This window comes from Rhea pennata, chromosome 14, assembly GCF_028389875.1.
Source record: "Rhea pennata isolate bPtePen1 chromosome 14, bPtePen1.pri, whole genome shotgun sequence".
Lineage (NCBI taxonomy): Eukaryota > Metazoa > Chordata > Aves > Rheiformes > Rheidae > Rhea > Rhea pennata.
In genome coordinates, this window is record NC_084676.1 from 1,251,033 (window position 1) to 1,265,331 (window position 14,299).

Below are 14,299 nucleotides of genomic sequence, written 5' to 3' on the forward strand. Positions count from 1 at the left end.
TTGCTGGCTGCCACTCCAGAATGATAATGTCTGGTAATGCTGCTGGCTTTCTGCTCAGCCCTGCGAACTGGCTGCTTCGGAGGGTGCTGTGGGGACTGATGCTGATCTTGTCTGTAGCCATATATGGCTCTCATGCTCCCCTCCTAAACCTCTGTAAGGTGGATGGGAAGATCCCCTTCAGCTCCTCATCTGTTGTGGTTCTTATTGAACTGACGAAGTTGGTGTTCTCCCTCCTGTTTTTGCTGATCTGGGACCGAAAGCTGTTGGGAGGCTCTGTGTCATGGTATCATGTTGCCCCCTTTGGCCTCTCTGCCCTGCTCTATGCTGCAAACAACAACCTGGTGGTTCACATGCAGCTCTTCATGGATCCCAGCACCTACCAGGTCCTGAGTAACTTAAAGATCGTCAGCACGGCACTCCTCTACAGCTTCTTTCTGCGCCAAAGGCTCTGCATGCGCAAGTGGCTGGCTCTCTTCCTGCTGACGGCTGCTGGGGTGAGCTACAGCTGTGGAGGCCTGCAGGACCCGCATGACCCTGGCAACCCCTCCAAGATGCAGCTGCACATCACACTGGTGGGCTTGCTGTTGATCTCAGTGTACTGCCTCATATCAGGCTTGTCTGCTGTATACACAGAAGCTATCCTGAAAGCCCAGGCTCTACCTCTCAGCCTCCAGAACCTCTTCCTTTACTTCTTTGGGGTTCTGCTCAATGTGACTGGCCACTTCTGGAGCAGCACAGAGGGAGGTTTCCTGGAGGGCTTCTCCTCCTGGGTGCTGGTCATCGTGGTCAGCCAGGCTTTGAATGGTTTGATCATGTCTGTGGTCATGAAGCACAGCAGTAACATCACCAGGCTCTTTGTGATTTCCTGCTCCATCCTTGTTAACGCCTTCCTGTCCGTCACCCTCTTTGACCTACAGCTCACCCTCTTCTTCTTCGTCGCTGTTGCAAGTATTGGCCTTGCTGTTCACTTATACTATGGGATCACATAGCTACTGCCTTCCTGCCCTGCATGCAGTACCAGGGCAGCCATTACTTAGGGGTGTCATTGCTGTATCGGGGCTGGCTTATATAAGAAGCATAGCACTGCTCGGACCATCAGCCTTCCTGCCCTTCTTTATGTGCAAAGAGGCAGAGCAGCTGAATGCGAGTTGTTACTGAGCAGGAGCAAGTGCACGTGAGGGCTTTGGTTAGTGCATGCAAGACTAGCAAGGACTCCAGGAGATGGCGTGCTGGGACGGGGGTGCCCTATCGCTGTTTCCAAAGGACTGGAGCTGAAAATGCTGGTTTGGCACCTTCCTTCTGTGCCCTGCTCTTTGCAGGACCGAGTCCAAATCCTCCCACTCCTGGAGCTGACAAAGTTCCATTAAGAAAAAATGGGCTAGGACCTCTCTGCCCCTATTTTAGCAGTGTAATGTGTGTACAAAGCAGCATTGGCCCCTTTTTCAGAGTGCCCCTGCTTGGGAGAGCTGGACCGTGCTCCAGCCTGGCCAGCTTCCTGGCCAGCCAGGCTCCAAGTGCCTTTGGGAAGAGGGAACGCTCCATGTCCTGGGATTCTTGCACCACTGGATGGGCCCAGCCTCTGCAATGGAGCCTGGTGCAGAGCGTACTGCATTGTCCAGCTGCTTCTGCCCATCTTCTACACACCAAAGAACACACTCTCTCCTGTGCCAACAAGCACTGCTGGCTCAAAGATTCCCCTGCAGCGGTTAGCTCTGGTGTGCTGTAGGCTCACATGTACACTTACCGAGCCCTGCTGCACAATCTGCCAGGCCAGCGTTGCTCTGGTGCCATTTTTATTCCTGTAACACTGTGGGACAGTGCTTTCCTGTGGCTGGAGCCATGTCCACCCCAAGTGCCCAGCTGATCCCCAGCCCTCATCTCTAGGGGAGCCTGGCACTGAAGTCCTTGGGTAGGAGGTGCCCTGCGCTGATCCTTGCCACTTCTGAGGACCCAGAAATGTGAGGAAGAGAGTTTTCTCCTTCTGGGCTTTTAAGGTTAATGGTGCTCTGCATAGAGCTGCGTGCTGCTCTGGAGAGTCTCATGGCACAGCCTGGAGTCTCTCCCTCCACCTCTTCTCAGCATTTTTTCCAGCCTGTCTTTCACCCCGGTTCCTGGCCAAAGGGCTTTTGCCCTTGGGGCTTGTTTGCCGTTCCTGGGTACAGTGTGGCTGCCCTCCGCCACTGCCTTATACTGAGCAGATGGGGAATATGAGGGTGCATGGACTGTTTTGCCCACTCCCCACAGGGGAGATGGCACCTGGATTTTCATGAACACTGCTGCTGGTGAGTTCCTGGCAGGCAGAAGTCGGTGCTGGCTCTGCTGGGATTATTAAAGTTGCTGTTCAACAGCACGCATGTGTTTGTCCTCCCTGCAGGAAGGCATCTGCTCTGCTTGGCAGAGCCCTACGCAGTCGCCATTCAAGGGGCCCAGGGCACATCTGAGCCTGACAACACTCATTGGTGAAGGGCACCCACTTTATTCCATGTGGCAGCACCCTCAGGGCTGTTAAATCTCCTGTGGCCCGTGCTCTGCTCCTGCTGCTGTGCTCGTCCGCGTCAGCACGGTGCCCGCAGGGGGCCCTGCCGGTGCACTGTCTGGTCTCATTACCTTGCGCACCTTTGAGGCTCAGCCTTAGGCAGCAGAGCTGTGTCCGAGCCTGTGCTCCTGCAGACACCTGCCCTGCTGCAGCACAGGGTTTTCCCCGGGGGACAGGGGTAAAAAGCTCCTCTTCCACTGGTGAGGGTCCTGTCCTTGTACCCTCGCCAGACTCCTACAGCAGCAGCACTCCAAAGCCAGAGCAGGCTAGATTGGAGGACTTGCCCTGGGGACAATCAGAGGATGGGCCTGTCCATCTGACCTGTATCAGGGCTGGTGGCTTACATGTGCTGCATGGTGTGGACCCAGGTGGCAGGGACCTGTGGACATCCCTTCCTTCCTGCCAGAGCAGCCGTGCCCACCACCCTGGAGCTGTTGGCTCAGGACGTCTGCGTGGCGGCATCGGCTGCGCCTTGCTGTTTGGCTGCCCTCAGCTGCTGGTTTTGTGCGGAGAGCTCCACAGCATCCTGGAGTGCCTCTTGCAGAAGTACCCGGTACTGGCGATCCAGTGCCTCTGCCTGCTCCTCTGCCAGGCGCCGCTGGGCCTGAAACACCTGCGAGGCAACTAGGGTTCCCTAATGCAGCCCTGGTGCTGTCCAGGGCCATGCCAGCAGCCTGGACGTGCGCCCCATGCCCACCTGCAGTGTGTGCTGCCTCCAGGCCTCCATCTCCTGCCGGTGACTGTGCAGCAGAGCCTCCAGATCCTCCTCAGCCATCTCACGCTCTCTCCGTGCTGCCTCTAGGCTCCGGCTCAACACAGTCACTTCCCACTGCCGGTGAGCTGTGTCCCGCTGCAGGGGCAGAGACAAGGACAAGGGCAGAGCTGCGCTGGAGTGTGGCAGCTGCCTGAGGCTCTTGCCTGCTGCTTTGCCGCAGGAGAGTGGCTCCAGGGAGGTGAGGAAGCTCCTGCTGAAGGCTTTACTTTAGCTCCAGTCTCTGCCCCTGTCCTACTCAGAGCTCTCCTGTGCCCACCTCCCCACTCACCTCCTGGCCTGGCGCTACCTCATCCCCAAACTCCCCGAGCTCCTGCTGGAGGAGCAGATGGTGTTGAGCCTGCAGGCGCTGCCTCCGGGCTTTGGCCAGGGAGAACTGGACCTCTAGGGACAGGCAGGGCTGGGACAGGCAGGGCTGGCACTGGCTCCTCGCCTGAGAGAGAGAGCAGAGAGGGTTTGGACTGGAGCTGTAGGGCTTACAGTGAGGCACTCCCTTGCCCAGCCCCAGACAGGGACCCAGCAGGGTCTCGCTCACCACGCCAGCCCCACTCGGTGCCCACTGCCACGGCGCTTTGCCCTGCAAGGGCTCTTCTGGCAGGCCCTGTTCTGCCCTCCTAGGGCCCTGGCTGTTCCCTCTCCAGCAGCTCTCAGCAGCACTGGCTCCTCGTTGGCAAGAGGGAAGGAAAATAAGTGTGATGTAGGGGGCTGGAGAAGCCAGTCCAAAGCCACGAACCCTTTTCCTCTTCAAGTCCCCTGAGCAGAGGGGTTTCCCATAATTTAAAGTGATGCCCCATGCCCATGTATCAGCCACCAGGGCACAGTGGCACATCTCTGTCTCCATATTCCATACCTTCCCCCTGCTCCAGACTGGGTCCATCCAGGGGCTCTTGGGTCCTAGGCTGTTTGCCCAGTGCTGGGTTCTCTGCAGGGACCAGGTCCTGTGGGAATAGGAGGTGTCATTATGGGGATGTCACCAGGATTTGGGGCTTCTTCTATGTCCAGGTTGTCCCCACAGAGGGAGGTCTGGCCTGTGCCCACCTTGGCGCCAGGTTGATGCATCTGGTTTGCCCTGAATGCTTTGGTCGCCATCTGCTTCTTCTCCCACCTCTGGCTCTTCAGCACCTGGAAGAAGGGACTGGGCATCCTTGCTAGGGTGCTGGAGACTGCCAGGCATGGCACAACTGCATGGGCATGTCTCACTGCACTGTCCCCTCCCCCTAGGCAGGCTACCTCTGGCTCCCTTCCCTGCCCATGGTGCCAGACAAGGGTTTGTAACACCAGGACACAGCCAAGACCTCATCCAACAGGGGGGATGGTGCCACCCTGGGTCCCAGTTGAGGCACATGGTGCTCGGGGCATCCCTCTACCTGCAGCTCCTGCAGTGCTCTCCGCAGCTGGGCCACGGCTCTCTCTTGCTCCGGGCGGCCCGCTCCAGCCAGCAGCTTGGCCCGCAGCCCTCGGATCTCCACCTGCCGCACCGTGGCCTCTTGCACAGGGTCCCAGTGGGTGGGTGAGACTGTCTTGGCCAGCCCCTTCACCCGCTCAGCAAGTGCCAGGGCTGCCAGGATATCTTCTCCAGAAGTGTCTGAAAAAAATGTCTGGATGGTTGGATAGGGGCTGTGGTGTGCATGGGCCCAGCGATGTCCCCAGGCCCAGCACAGCATCGCAGCAGATGGGCCAGGCTGGCACAGATGGGCAGAGCTGGTGCCTGGCTTGTTGATGACCACGTGCATCCCCAGGCAGGGCCCAGGGCAGCAGGAGAGCAGGGACCAAGTGCCTGCAGCCGGGTGGGAGGAAGGTCCTCCCGAGGCGGTTATCCCCTTCCCGGGGTTACCTGGCAGCGTCATGCACAGCAGCAGGAATGTGAGGCTGTTCCCCTCCAGCAGTCGCTCGATGACCCAGGGCAGGGAGCCGGCGCTGGCCGGCGGGCGTCCTGTAGCCAGCGCCCCAAGCAGGGGTGAGAGCCTGGGGAGAGTCAGCATGAGGGGAGCGATGGGGCACAGAGGTGAGGGGCACAGCAGCATCACAGCAGGGTCTGCACCCCCTTGCTGGGCTGAGCACCAGTCTGAGAGCTTTGGGACTGGTCTCCCAGTTAGCCAGACAGGGCCAGAGTGGGAGCAAGCCAGCCCGTGTGCCTGAGGGGTAGTGGGATCTTCCCTTAGCTCCCAGGCACAGGCTCCCATTGGGATACCAAGGCTCTCCTGCCCCTCTGAAGCCCAAACAGTTTCTCTTCCAGGTAGCGAACCTTGTCCTCACCCCCCTGCCCGGCACTGCTGGTTCATGGGAGTCCCTGAGAGAGGAGCTGGCTCAGCCCCACAGGCAGAGCCGCAGCTCCGGTACATACGGCTCAGGGCCGGGGCCCCCGGAGACAGCCAGGATCCTGAGAGCCGAGCGCCGGCACCCACATCCCTCCAGTTCCCACTCCAAGGTGAGCGTGAAGAGGCTGCTGGCCCTGCAGAGAGGCAGGCGGGTAAGCGGAGCTGTGGAGGTGACCTCGGCCTGGTCCCTCCCTATGCACCAGCCTAGCTCTGGCCCTCTGAGCTAAGCTGTTCCCAGAGCATCCCTCTTCAGGTGCTACCCAAATCCCTCACCCCTGTGCAGCTGAGCACCCATCTGCCACGGGGCACTGCATGCACCCAGGGAACGGTGCTGGAAGGGCACCCAGCCCCCATGCGTAGATGCTCATGGCAGCTCGGGCGTCTGGCACAGCGATTTCCATCACTTCCTCCACCATCCTGGAAGCAGAGAGAGCCAAGAGTGAACAAGTGGAGCCATGTTCACCCCACATCCCCGAGGGACTGGAGCATGAGCACTATGTCCCAGTCCCAGCCCTATGCCCCATGCCTGGCCATCAGCCCCCGCCCCCGAATGCAGATGCCAGAACATAGGGCACTGGATACCTACAAGCCCAGGGGTGCAATGTCCATCACCTGCAGGGCTTGGCCACCAGGACGGAGCAGGTCCCAGGCTCCTCCCTGGGCACAGACCTGGAAAGGCGCAGCATTAGAAAACAGAGCAGCAAGATGGGGCTGCTGGGACCTGCCCTGCTCACTGGAGCCCTCATTTGCTCATGCCCATGCAAATGTGAATGCTGGGAAGGAATATGTCTTGGAGCACCTCCAGCATTTCCAAGCCCAGGACTGGAGAGAGCCACTGCCCTGGGACATCGACAGGCACGCAGAGCCTGGCAGGCCCTGGCAGCATCTGGGAACCAAAAGCAAAAGCCTGGCCTGGCAGTGGAAGCTGGCATCTTCTTTATGCCAACTGAGCACAGATGGGAGGGTCTTTTCAAGCCATGAAGAAGGGTCAGCATCAGAAAAAGCCCCAAAGTCCAGACATGTGGTGGGAAAGGAGATATTAGAGGGTTCCCTGTGCCCACAGTGCTGCTGGAGCAGGGCAAGTGACATGCTGCTGGGGAAGCTTGGAGACACCCTCAGCCCCTCAGGGTGACAGGGAGGCAGGGCAGGCCTCCATTGCCTACAAAGACCTGTGAGGGGGTGAGAAAACCTGAAATCTCAAGGTCTTCAGCCCCTGGGGTTGGACACTGGTACAGTGTAAGCCTCACAGCACAGCAGTGGCTAGTCAGCAGCAGTGGCAGAGTGGGACCCCCACCCGGGGCACCCTGTCCCAGCCAGCCCTGCTCTCACCATACCTGCACCAGGCTGACAGTTTGCATGCCCCGTGTGTCACCTTCTGTGGCCTCCAGCTCTTGGAAAACACTGTCAATCACCTAGGGACAAGCCGACCAAGCTAGGAGCCATGGGTTCCTCACACCTGTGGCTGGGTTTCACTCTTGTACCAGCAGGATCAGGGCCAACAGGATGAGCCTGATATCACCAGCCCGGGTGGGAGCCCAGAGCCCCGCACTACAGGGCACACTGGACACACTGTCATGTGTCCAGTGTCCACATGGCTGTGCCCTTACCTGCCAGATGATGTCCTGGAGTGGCAGCTGTGTCTCAGAACCATGAGGATCCCACAGCAGCAGGGATACACTATAGCCAAGGGGCACCAGGGCCAGCTGGGGTCTTGCCAGCTCCAAAACCTTCTCCTGGAAGGAGAGACATAGATGGCATAGCAGGGATGGCACAGCACATATGGTATGGCATGGCACAGAGCACAGCACAGAGCATGGCACAGATGGTGTGGCACAGATGGCAGCCACATCCCAGCACCTAAGAGTAGCCAGGAGGTGGTGAAGAGTAGCAGTAGAGCCACGCCTAGGACTAAGCCCAAGGTGCCAAGCACTGCCTGCAACCTCTGAGGAGTTGGCAGTGGCACTCGATACCTCTGGAGATGAGCCAGGTGAGCTGCAGAGTGATAGGCCCCTGCCTGGGGCCAGCATGTCCCTGGAGCACCCAGCTGGGGAGGGATGTAGGGATGGGGGTCTAGAAGGAGGACCCAGAGCTCACAGTACCTGTCCTGTGTCCAAGTGAAAGATGCCATCGATGGTCAAACAGCTCTCCTGGCAGGAGGGAATGAGTATGTTAACGGTCAGCTGTCCGCTGTTCCAGTGTGACCAGCGCAGGCTGCAGGAGGGACTTGGCAGTGCTGCATCTGGGCATGGCATGGAGGGCCTGGCACAGGCCTGGAGGATGGTGGAGATCCCCTTCCTTCTCCTGCTCTCTGCTAGCTCTCAGAACCCCCCCAGAAGGATCCAGAGAGGCATACGGCAGGTCAACCAAAGGCTTCAGCACCCATTGGGATCCTGAGTGTGACAGGCCTCTACTGGGGGTCCTGGTCTGGCAGGTGGCTGGGATGGGGACCCCTGCTCCCATCTCATCCCCCACGAACCCTCATCCCCTTAGTTCCCTTGTCCCTGCCATTCTCACCTGGACCTCCCTCTCCGCAAAGAGGAGCCGTGCGGGATCTTCGCTGCTGGCCATCTGGCTCTGCCCCAGCCCTGTAACACCACAAGTGGGTGATGCAGGGAGGGTGCCATCCCCACCAGACCCCACTACCCCTCCCTCAGAGCCGGCTCCTAGGGATTTCACATTCGCCATCACTGTGAGCCCTCCTGCTGTGACCATGGCACTCAGCACCACAGCATGGGGGAGGATTCCCTCTCCCTAACCCCCCCCCCCGGCCAGTCCCACCAGTATGACCCATGGTCCCAGTGCCACAGTGCCACCCAGTGCCACCACAGCACCCAACCCTAGTTCCCTGGGGAGGCATTTGGGCAGGGCCCCATGCCCAAAGGGGCTGGGACACTGCAGCTGCAGCCACTTCCCAAGCCCTGGCCCTACCTGCTGCCCGGTGGAGTCCTACAGCTGCTCGTACGCGCACATCCTGCTCGGCCTGGAGGGATGTGTGGTAAAGGGGGCGTGAGCTGGGTCCTGCCCCAACCACTCAGCACCGTAAAGAGCTGGACGAGCCCTTCAGGCCTGAGCAGCATCAGGCCACACCATGCCAAAGGCAGAGGGCAGATCCCCCCAAACCAGCCTGTGCTGTCCCACCCAAGGACGCTCACCTTCTCAGCATCCATGACCAGCTCAATATGAGCAAACTTGGAGCTGGTGCTTGGGACAGGGCAGAGGATGAGGTTACAAGGGGTGATCGCGTTTCCGTGCATTATTCATGGGTGTCAGGCACAGCCGTGTGGGCAGAGTTGGGCAGGGCCAGAGCCTGGAGGTCGCATCCTGCAACACCAAGCCCAACTGGTGACGGAGTAGTGAGGTTTTACAGTGTCGAAGATTGTTCATCATGGGGCTGTTTGATGGCAATGATGCCCCGAGAACTTCTCCTGGCCCTCGGACAAAGCAGCTGGAGAGGGCAGGGCTCTTGCTAGGGTGTGAGGTCAGCCATCCCAGCGCCATTCATGCATAATTGATGGTGGGTTGGCAAAGCGCCGTAGAGCACGTGCCCCCCACAGGCCCTGTGGCCCAGCTCCCTCCAACACTGCTGCCAGCCCCAGAAGCCGATGGGGTCATGGGAGGCCAGTGGGCACCTGACATCACTTGCCTGGTGTTAGCAAGCTCCCAGCTTCATGAGTGACATCCTTGCAAGGTAGGAGCAGGAGAGGAGGGACTCTGGACCATCATGAAGGCTTTTTAGACACAAGGAGCAACCACAAACCATGGAACCACATTTATTTGAAATCAGTCATACCAAGAAAGCATAAAAGGAAATGCTAAAGCCAAGGTCTCCACAATGCATGGAAATACAGACTGTGAGATGCAAGAGAGAGATCCCAGGACAGCCCCTGCTCCCTGCGTTTGGATGGGACCAGGCACCACAGGGAGATGCACACATTTGTCTCATGTCTGCCACTACTCCCCTTTGCAGAAGGAGATTATGGAGCTGCCCCTGCTTCCCTGATCCTCTGCTTCCCCAAATGTTTTCAGATATGAGGGTGATATCAGGTTGCACATGAGCCATGACTGCAAATAAGGAAATGGCAAATGAGCACAGTCAGTCAAGTAAGGGTTCAGATATCCCTTAGGCTTGGCAGAGTCATCTCCTGGATGCTGTCATGGGAAGGTGAGTCTTAGGATTTTAAAACACAAGGATTTCTCCTTCCCAGTTCACTAGATGTAAGCTGCCGCTCCCCATTCCCAGGTCTGGCCAGTTGTGAGGCTGAGTGCAAATTCAAAAATGCAATTATAGACCCACAGTACAGACACAATTAACCCTGTGGATCAAACCTGCTGTTACCAGCACCCACCTAAATACCTACAGCACTCACATGAACACAAGCACATGGGCAGCCTGACTCCGTCCCTCCCCTCCAGATCAGGACTGACACTCGCTGACGGCACATACCCTCGATCCCCATGCACATGCGCACCCACAGGCCCTCAAACCCTTCAGCAGACATCCAAACCATCCAGGATCCATGCCTGGACCCTGGGCCTGATTTATCCAGTCTCCAGCTCTGACCTTGGCTCTTTCTATATTCTGATTTCCTACTCAACAGGTCATCCAACTTGTGTTTGCTAGCAGGTGACACAACCAACACACACATACACACACACACACTCACACACACCACCGAAGCATAGAGAGGGAGGTCACACACAAAATGTGGGACCAGTGCAGGGCTCAGCCAGGCAAAGTCCTTTACCAACCCTGCTTACCTGTGACCAGCCCCTTTTCTTCCCCATCCTCTCTATTTTCCTGTGCTTGTTCCTTGCCCAGCCACTCACCATGACCCCTCCCTTTCAGCTTTGATGCTTCTCTTAAACATCCCTTGGTAAGTTTTGCACACTTCCATAATCCTCAACATCTCCTAATCAGTTCAGTCTTTCCTGTGAGACCCATTCTGATAACCCAGAATAAACCTGCTTTCTTAACAGTTACAAAGTTTGTGGTTGAACCTCTTTGAGGTTGCATTGGAGAGGGTCACCCACCAGTGCCTTGAGAGCTCTGGTCTTTGTTACCATCTCCATTATCTCCTGCTCATTAGGGTTTGCATATGCGGTTGTTTAATTTATCACTTTTCCTTTCTTGTGTTTTTTCTCTTAGGCTGAATAGCAATTAAGCAGATATCCTCACAAACCAGACATCCTTACAGATGTGGCCCAGTGTGGAGCCCTCAGGTCAGGAAAGAGGCAGGAAAGGGATCTGTGAAGGCTGCCAGGATGATTGTGCTGGAGGGCACAGGGCTACACAGAGGTGCGGGAAGCTGGGATGGGATGGTCCAGCCAAGTTGAGCCTCGGGGGGAGGATCCAAGAGGAGCCAGTAGCTGCTCGGAGGGAAGAACAAGCACAATGGAGCCAAACTCCTCTTGCTCAGGGCAGACGAGACCATGGGAGCAATGGGTGCAAATTAGGACTTGTGAGGTTCAGGTTGGGCGTTAGGAAAATCTTTCTGTCTAGCATGGTGCAGCCCTGGGACAGAGCACAGCAAGGGCAAACTCCATTCTTGGGACTTTCCAAGACTTGGCCAGACAAAGCTGTGGCCCCCCTGAGCTAAAGCCTAGTACAGTCCTGCTCCACAGGGGAGGCTGGACTAGGGACCCCAGAGAGTTTCCCACCAGCATGTTGGGGCCTTGTGAGACTTCCCCGGCAGCTCCCAGCCTTGCAGCCCCCTGAATGTGCCATAGCCAAGCTGCTGTATGGGAAGCACTGGTGGGAACGGTCCTACGCCCCCTTCACAGCCCTGCGGCAGTCCTGGAACAGCCTGTACCTGGATTTGGCCAGGTAGACTGCTCCAGCCACACAGAGTAAGGCAAGAATAATGCAGATGGGAGTGATCACCGCAGCACTGTTGCACTGCAGTACTGAGACAGGCACATCTTTCACCAGAATGCCCTGGTAGTGAGGGGGTGCATGGCACACATAGCCATGGGGCCAGGCCGGCCCTAGGTGCACCATTGCTGCCAGTGTCTGGATCCCCCTGGCCCCAGAGCATGAGCAGTTGTAGGGGTTGCCAGCTGCAGCCAGGTCCTTCAAGTGCTCCAGGACCCGCACCTCATCCCAGGGCAGCTCTGGGATCAAATTGTCATCCAGATGGAGGACTTCCAACACGGGGCAATTCCTGATGAAGGAGGCATCTTGAAGCATGTTTTGGCTGAGGAGGAGCGTCTTCAGGGAGCCAAAAGAAATGTCTAAAGTATGGAGGTGGTTGTAGCTCATGTCCAGCACTTCTAGATTGGGAGGCAGAGGTGTGGGGACTCCATCCAAGCCAGTGCCAGATAAGTTAAAGATTCGAAGGGACATCGGCCACTGGCAGGAGGAGGCCAGACCAGCAATGAGCTTGTTCTGGCTGATGTCTAAATGCTGGAGCTCATGCAGCAGCTGCAGGCTCTCACACACGCTGTGGTAGGATGTCAGGTTGTTGCGTTGCAGACTCAGTAACTGGAGCTGTGGAAATGCACCCTCACAGAAGGTGGGCATCAAGCTGTCATCCCTGAGGCTGTTCTGTGCCACATCCAGGGAGCGCAATGTTCCGAAAACTCTGCCGATGGCACAGGGCAGGGTGGTGACATGGGAGCTGGTGACTGCCAGCTCCTGCAGTGTCTCCAGCCAGCTGCTTAGGCTGGAGAAGCCCTGCTCACGGCCTGTCAGAGGGGCTGACGTCACGTTGTGGAAGCGCAGGGTCAATATGGGTAAGTTACACCCGGCCATTTCGGTCCAGTTACTTCTACCCGCAAAACTGCAGCTCTCAAACACCAGCTCCTGCACTCGGGTGTAGGAAAAGAACATCAAGACCTTGGCAAGCAGGACCTCAGGCACCAGGAGGTCTCCAAAGACAAGTTTCCTGATGTGGAGGGTTTCCAGCAAGTCCATGGTGGAGGGCTGCAGATTGCTAATAGGTAAGGCTGCATACTTCTCCAGGTCTCCCCCCCAAAACTCCACAACAGAGGCTGGGAGGCACTGGATGATGCTCCCCAGGGTCTCCTCGGACAGGCTACGGCACACACAATGTTCCTCAGTGCGGTTGAAGAAACACCTGCCTTCTCCCTCCACCAGGCCCAGCCCCAGCAGAAGGAGGATGGCCACATTCATGGCGAACAGCCTAGAAATGAAGAGCGCGAAGGTGAAAGGCAGCACTTTGCTTTGGCAGTGGCAGCAGAGAGGAGCACAAAAGGAATGGGAAGGGCTGATCTGGGTCTGTTCAGCACAGGAGAGCCTGAGCAATGCGATAGCCTCACAGAGATGGTGCTCCCCACACCTGCCTGACTGCCCTTCGTATGGGTCCAGCACCCCTGCGCCTGGTCACTTTGCCAGTGCAAAGCTCTCAACCCCAAAAGCAGGAGTTCAGCAAGACAGGGCTGAGACGCAGACAGCAGACCTCCCCCCGAGGCAGTGGCTGCCACACAAGTTTCATGCCTGGGTCACCTTCCTGCAGAGCCTCCTGTGTCTAAATGACCGGCAAATTTTGAGGATCAGGAAAAATGAGAAATGCTGAGCAATGCACAACAGAGCCCGATCTATCGGGTTGCAAGACAGAAGAGCCACAGATCTGGGTTTCTGCGTGGCTCTGCGCAGTCCAGGACAGGAAATTGCAGCACTGGGCTTCATATTTTCCTTTCTCACACAGGAATTTGATTCATTACCAGCTGGCAAGTGGACAGCTGGAAATCATTTCTGAGGCTCTCTAACGCCCCTGGCAGCACCGAGATTGTTTTTCTGATGGGAGAGTCTTATTAATAGCTTGCAAAAAAGTGGCAGTTAAAGATTAAGAGCTCCTAAGACTGTGCTGTCTCGGTTCAATCGAGGACCCCTACAAGTGGTGGAAAGGGGACTTTGGGAGTCTCTGGTCCAGCCTCGTGCTCGGAGCAAGACTGTTGCCGGCAGTAGCCCAGGCTTGCCACAGCTTTCTCTGGCTGAGTCTCAAATACCTCCGAGGACAGTGGTTTCCCCACCTCTCTGTGTCATCGTGGGGTTGCACCATTCTCCAAGGGAAAATCTATCCTCCTGGTGCAAAGAAGCACTTGCATGAAGCCACCCCTCACCAAGGAAGCAGCATTAAGCAAGGGAGGGGGGGCTGTCCAGGGACTCACCGGCCAGGTTACAACTGAAATCTTTCCCTGTGCTGTGGCTGCTTTCTCTCGCTGTTGCCAACTCCTAGGTTCAGGTGTCAGACTCCTAGGTTCTGCTCTCCAGAGCCAGATCTTCCCCTGCGTAAGGAGACTTTCCAGCCCGCAGGTGTCTTCCAGTTGCTGTTTCCTCTTTTGCAGCCCTGTCCTGCTTGTGTTTAGTGAACACAGGCGTCCCCCCGCCCTGCATCACCCGCCTTGATCCACGCACCCAGGGCTGGCAGACACGTGGCAGCAGGCTCCCGGGCTCTGCACCAGTCCTGCTGAGGAACTTCCTGAGCGTGACGGGGCCTCCTGGGCCTCAGAAAGCAACCGCCCTAAGTCACTTCTGCTCCACTTCCCTGTATCTAAGGGTTCCCAGATAACCACAGCTGCCCTTGGCTGCAGGCAGGGAGGGATTTTGGTCTAAGTGCCAATAGTCTCAGCTTTCCTAGGAAGGACTGGGGAACAGTGGGGCTGGGGTGCCGTGAATGCACCCGAGTCTGGCTGGTCAGCACCCTGCAGCCA

General features: G+C 57.4%; 2 protein-coding genes across 2 annotated transcripts; one reads left to right on the top strand and one right to left on the bottom strand.

Annotated features, from left to right (window-relative positions):
• Positions 1 to 9: 9 nt before the first annotated feature.
• SLC35A4 (solute carrier family 35 member A4) lies at positions 10 to 2,350 on the top strand. The gene has a single exon (XM_062587446.1). The coding sequence runs from the start codon at positions 21 to 23 to the stop codon at positions 987 to 989; it is 969 nt and encodes a 322-aa protein (XP_062443430.1). The 5' UTR covers positions 10 to 20; the 3' UTR covers positions 990 to 2,350.
• An 8,987-nt stretch (positions 2,351 to 11,337) lies between these two features.
• CD14 (CD14 molecule) lies at positions 11,338 to 13,816 on the bottom strand. The gene is made up of 2 exons (XM_062587754.1): positions 13,757 to 13,816; positions 11,338 to 12,768 (listed from the first exon to the last, which is right to left on the bottom strand). Exon 2 carries the CDS (start codon positions 12,756 to 12,758, stop codon positions 11,391 to 11,393), a length of 1,368 nt encoding a protein of 455 aa, XP_062443738.1. The 5' UTR covers positions 12,759 to 12,768; positions 13,757 to 13,816; the 3' UTR covers positions 11,338 to 11,390.
• Between the last annotated feature and the right edge of the window lie 483 nt (positions 13,817 to 14,299).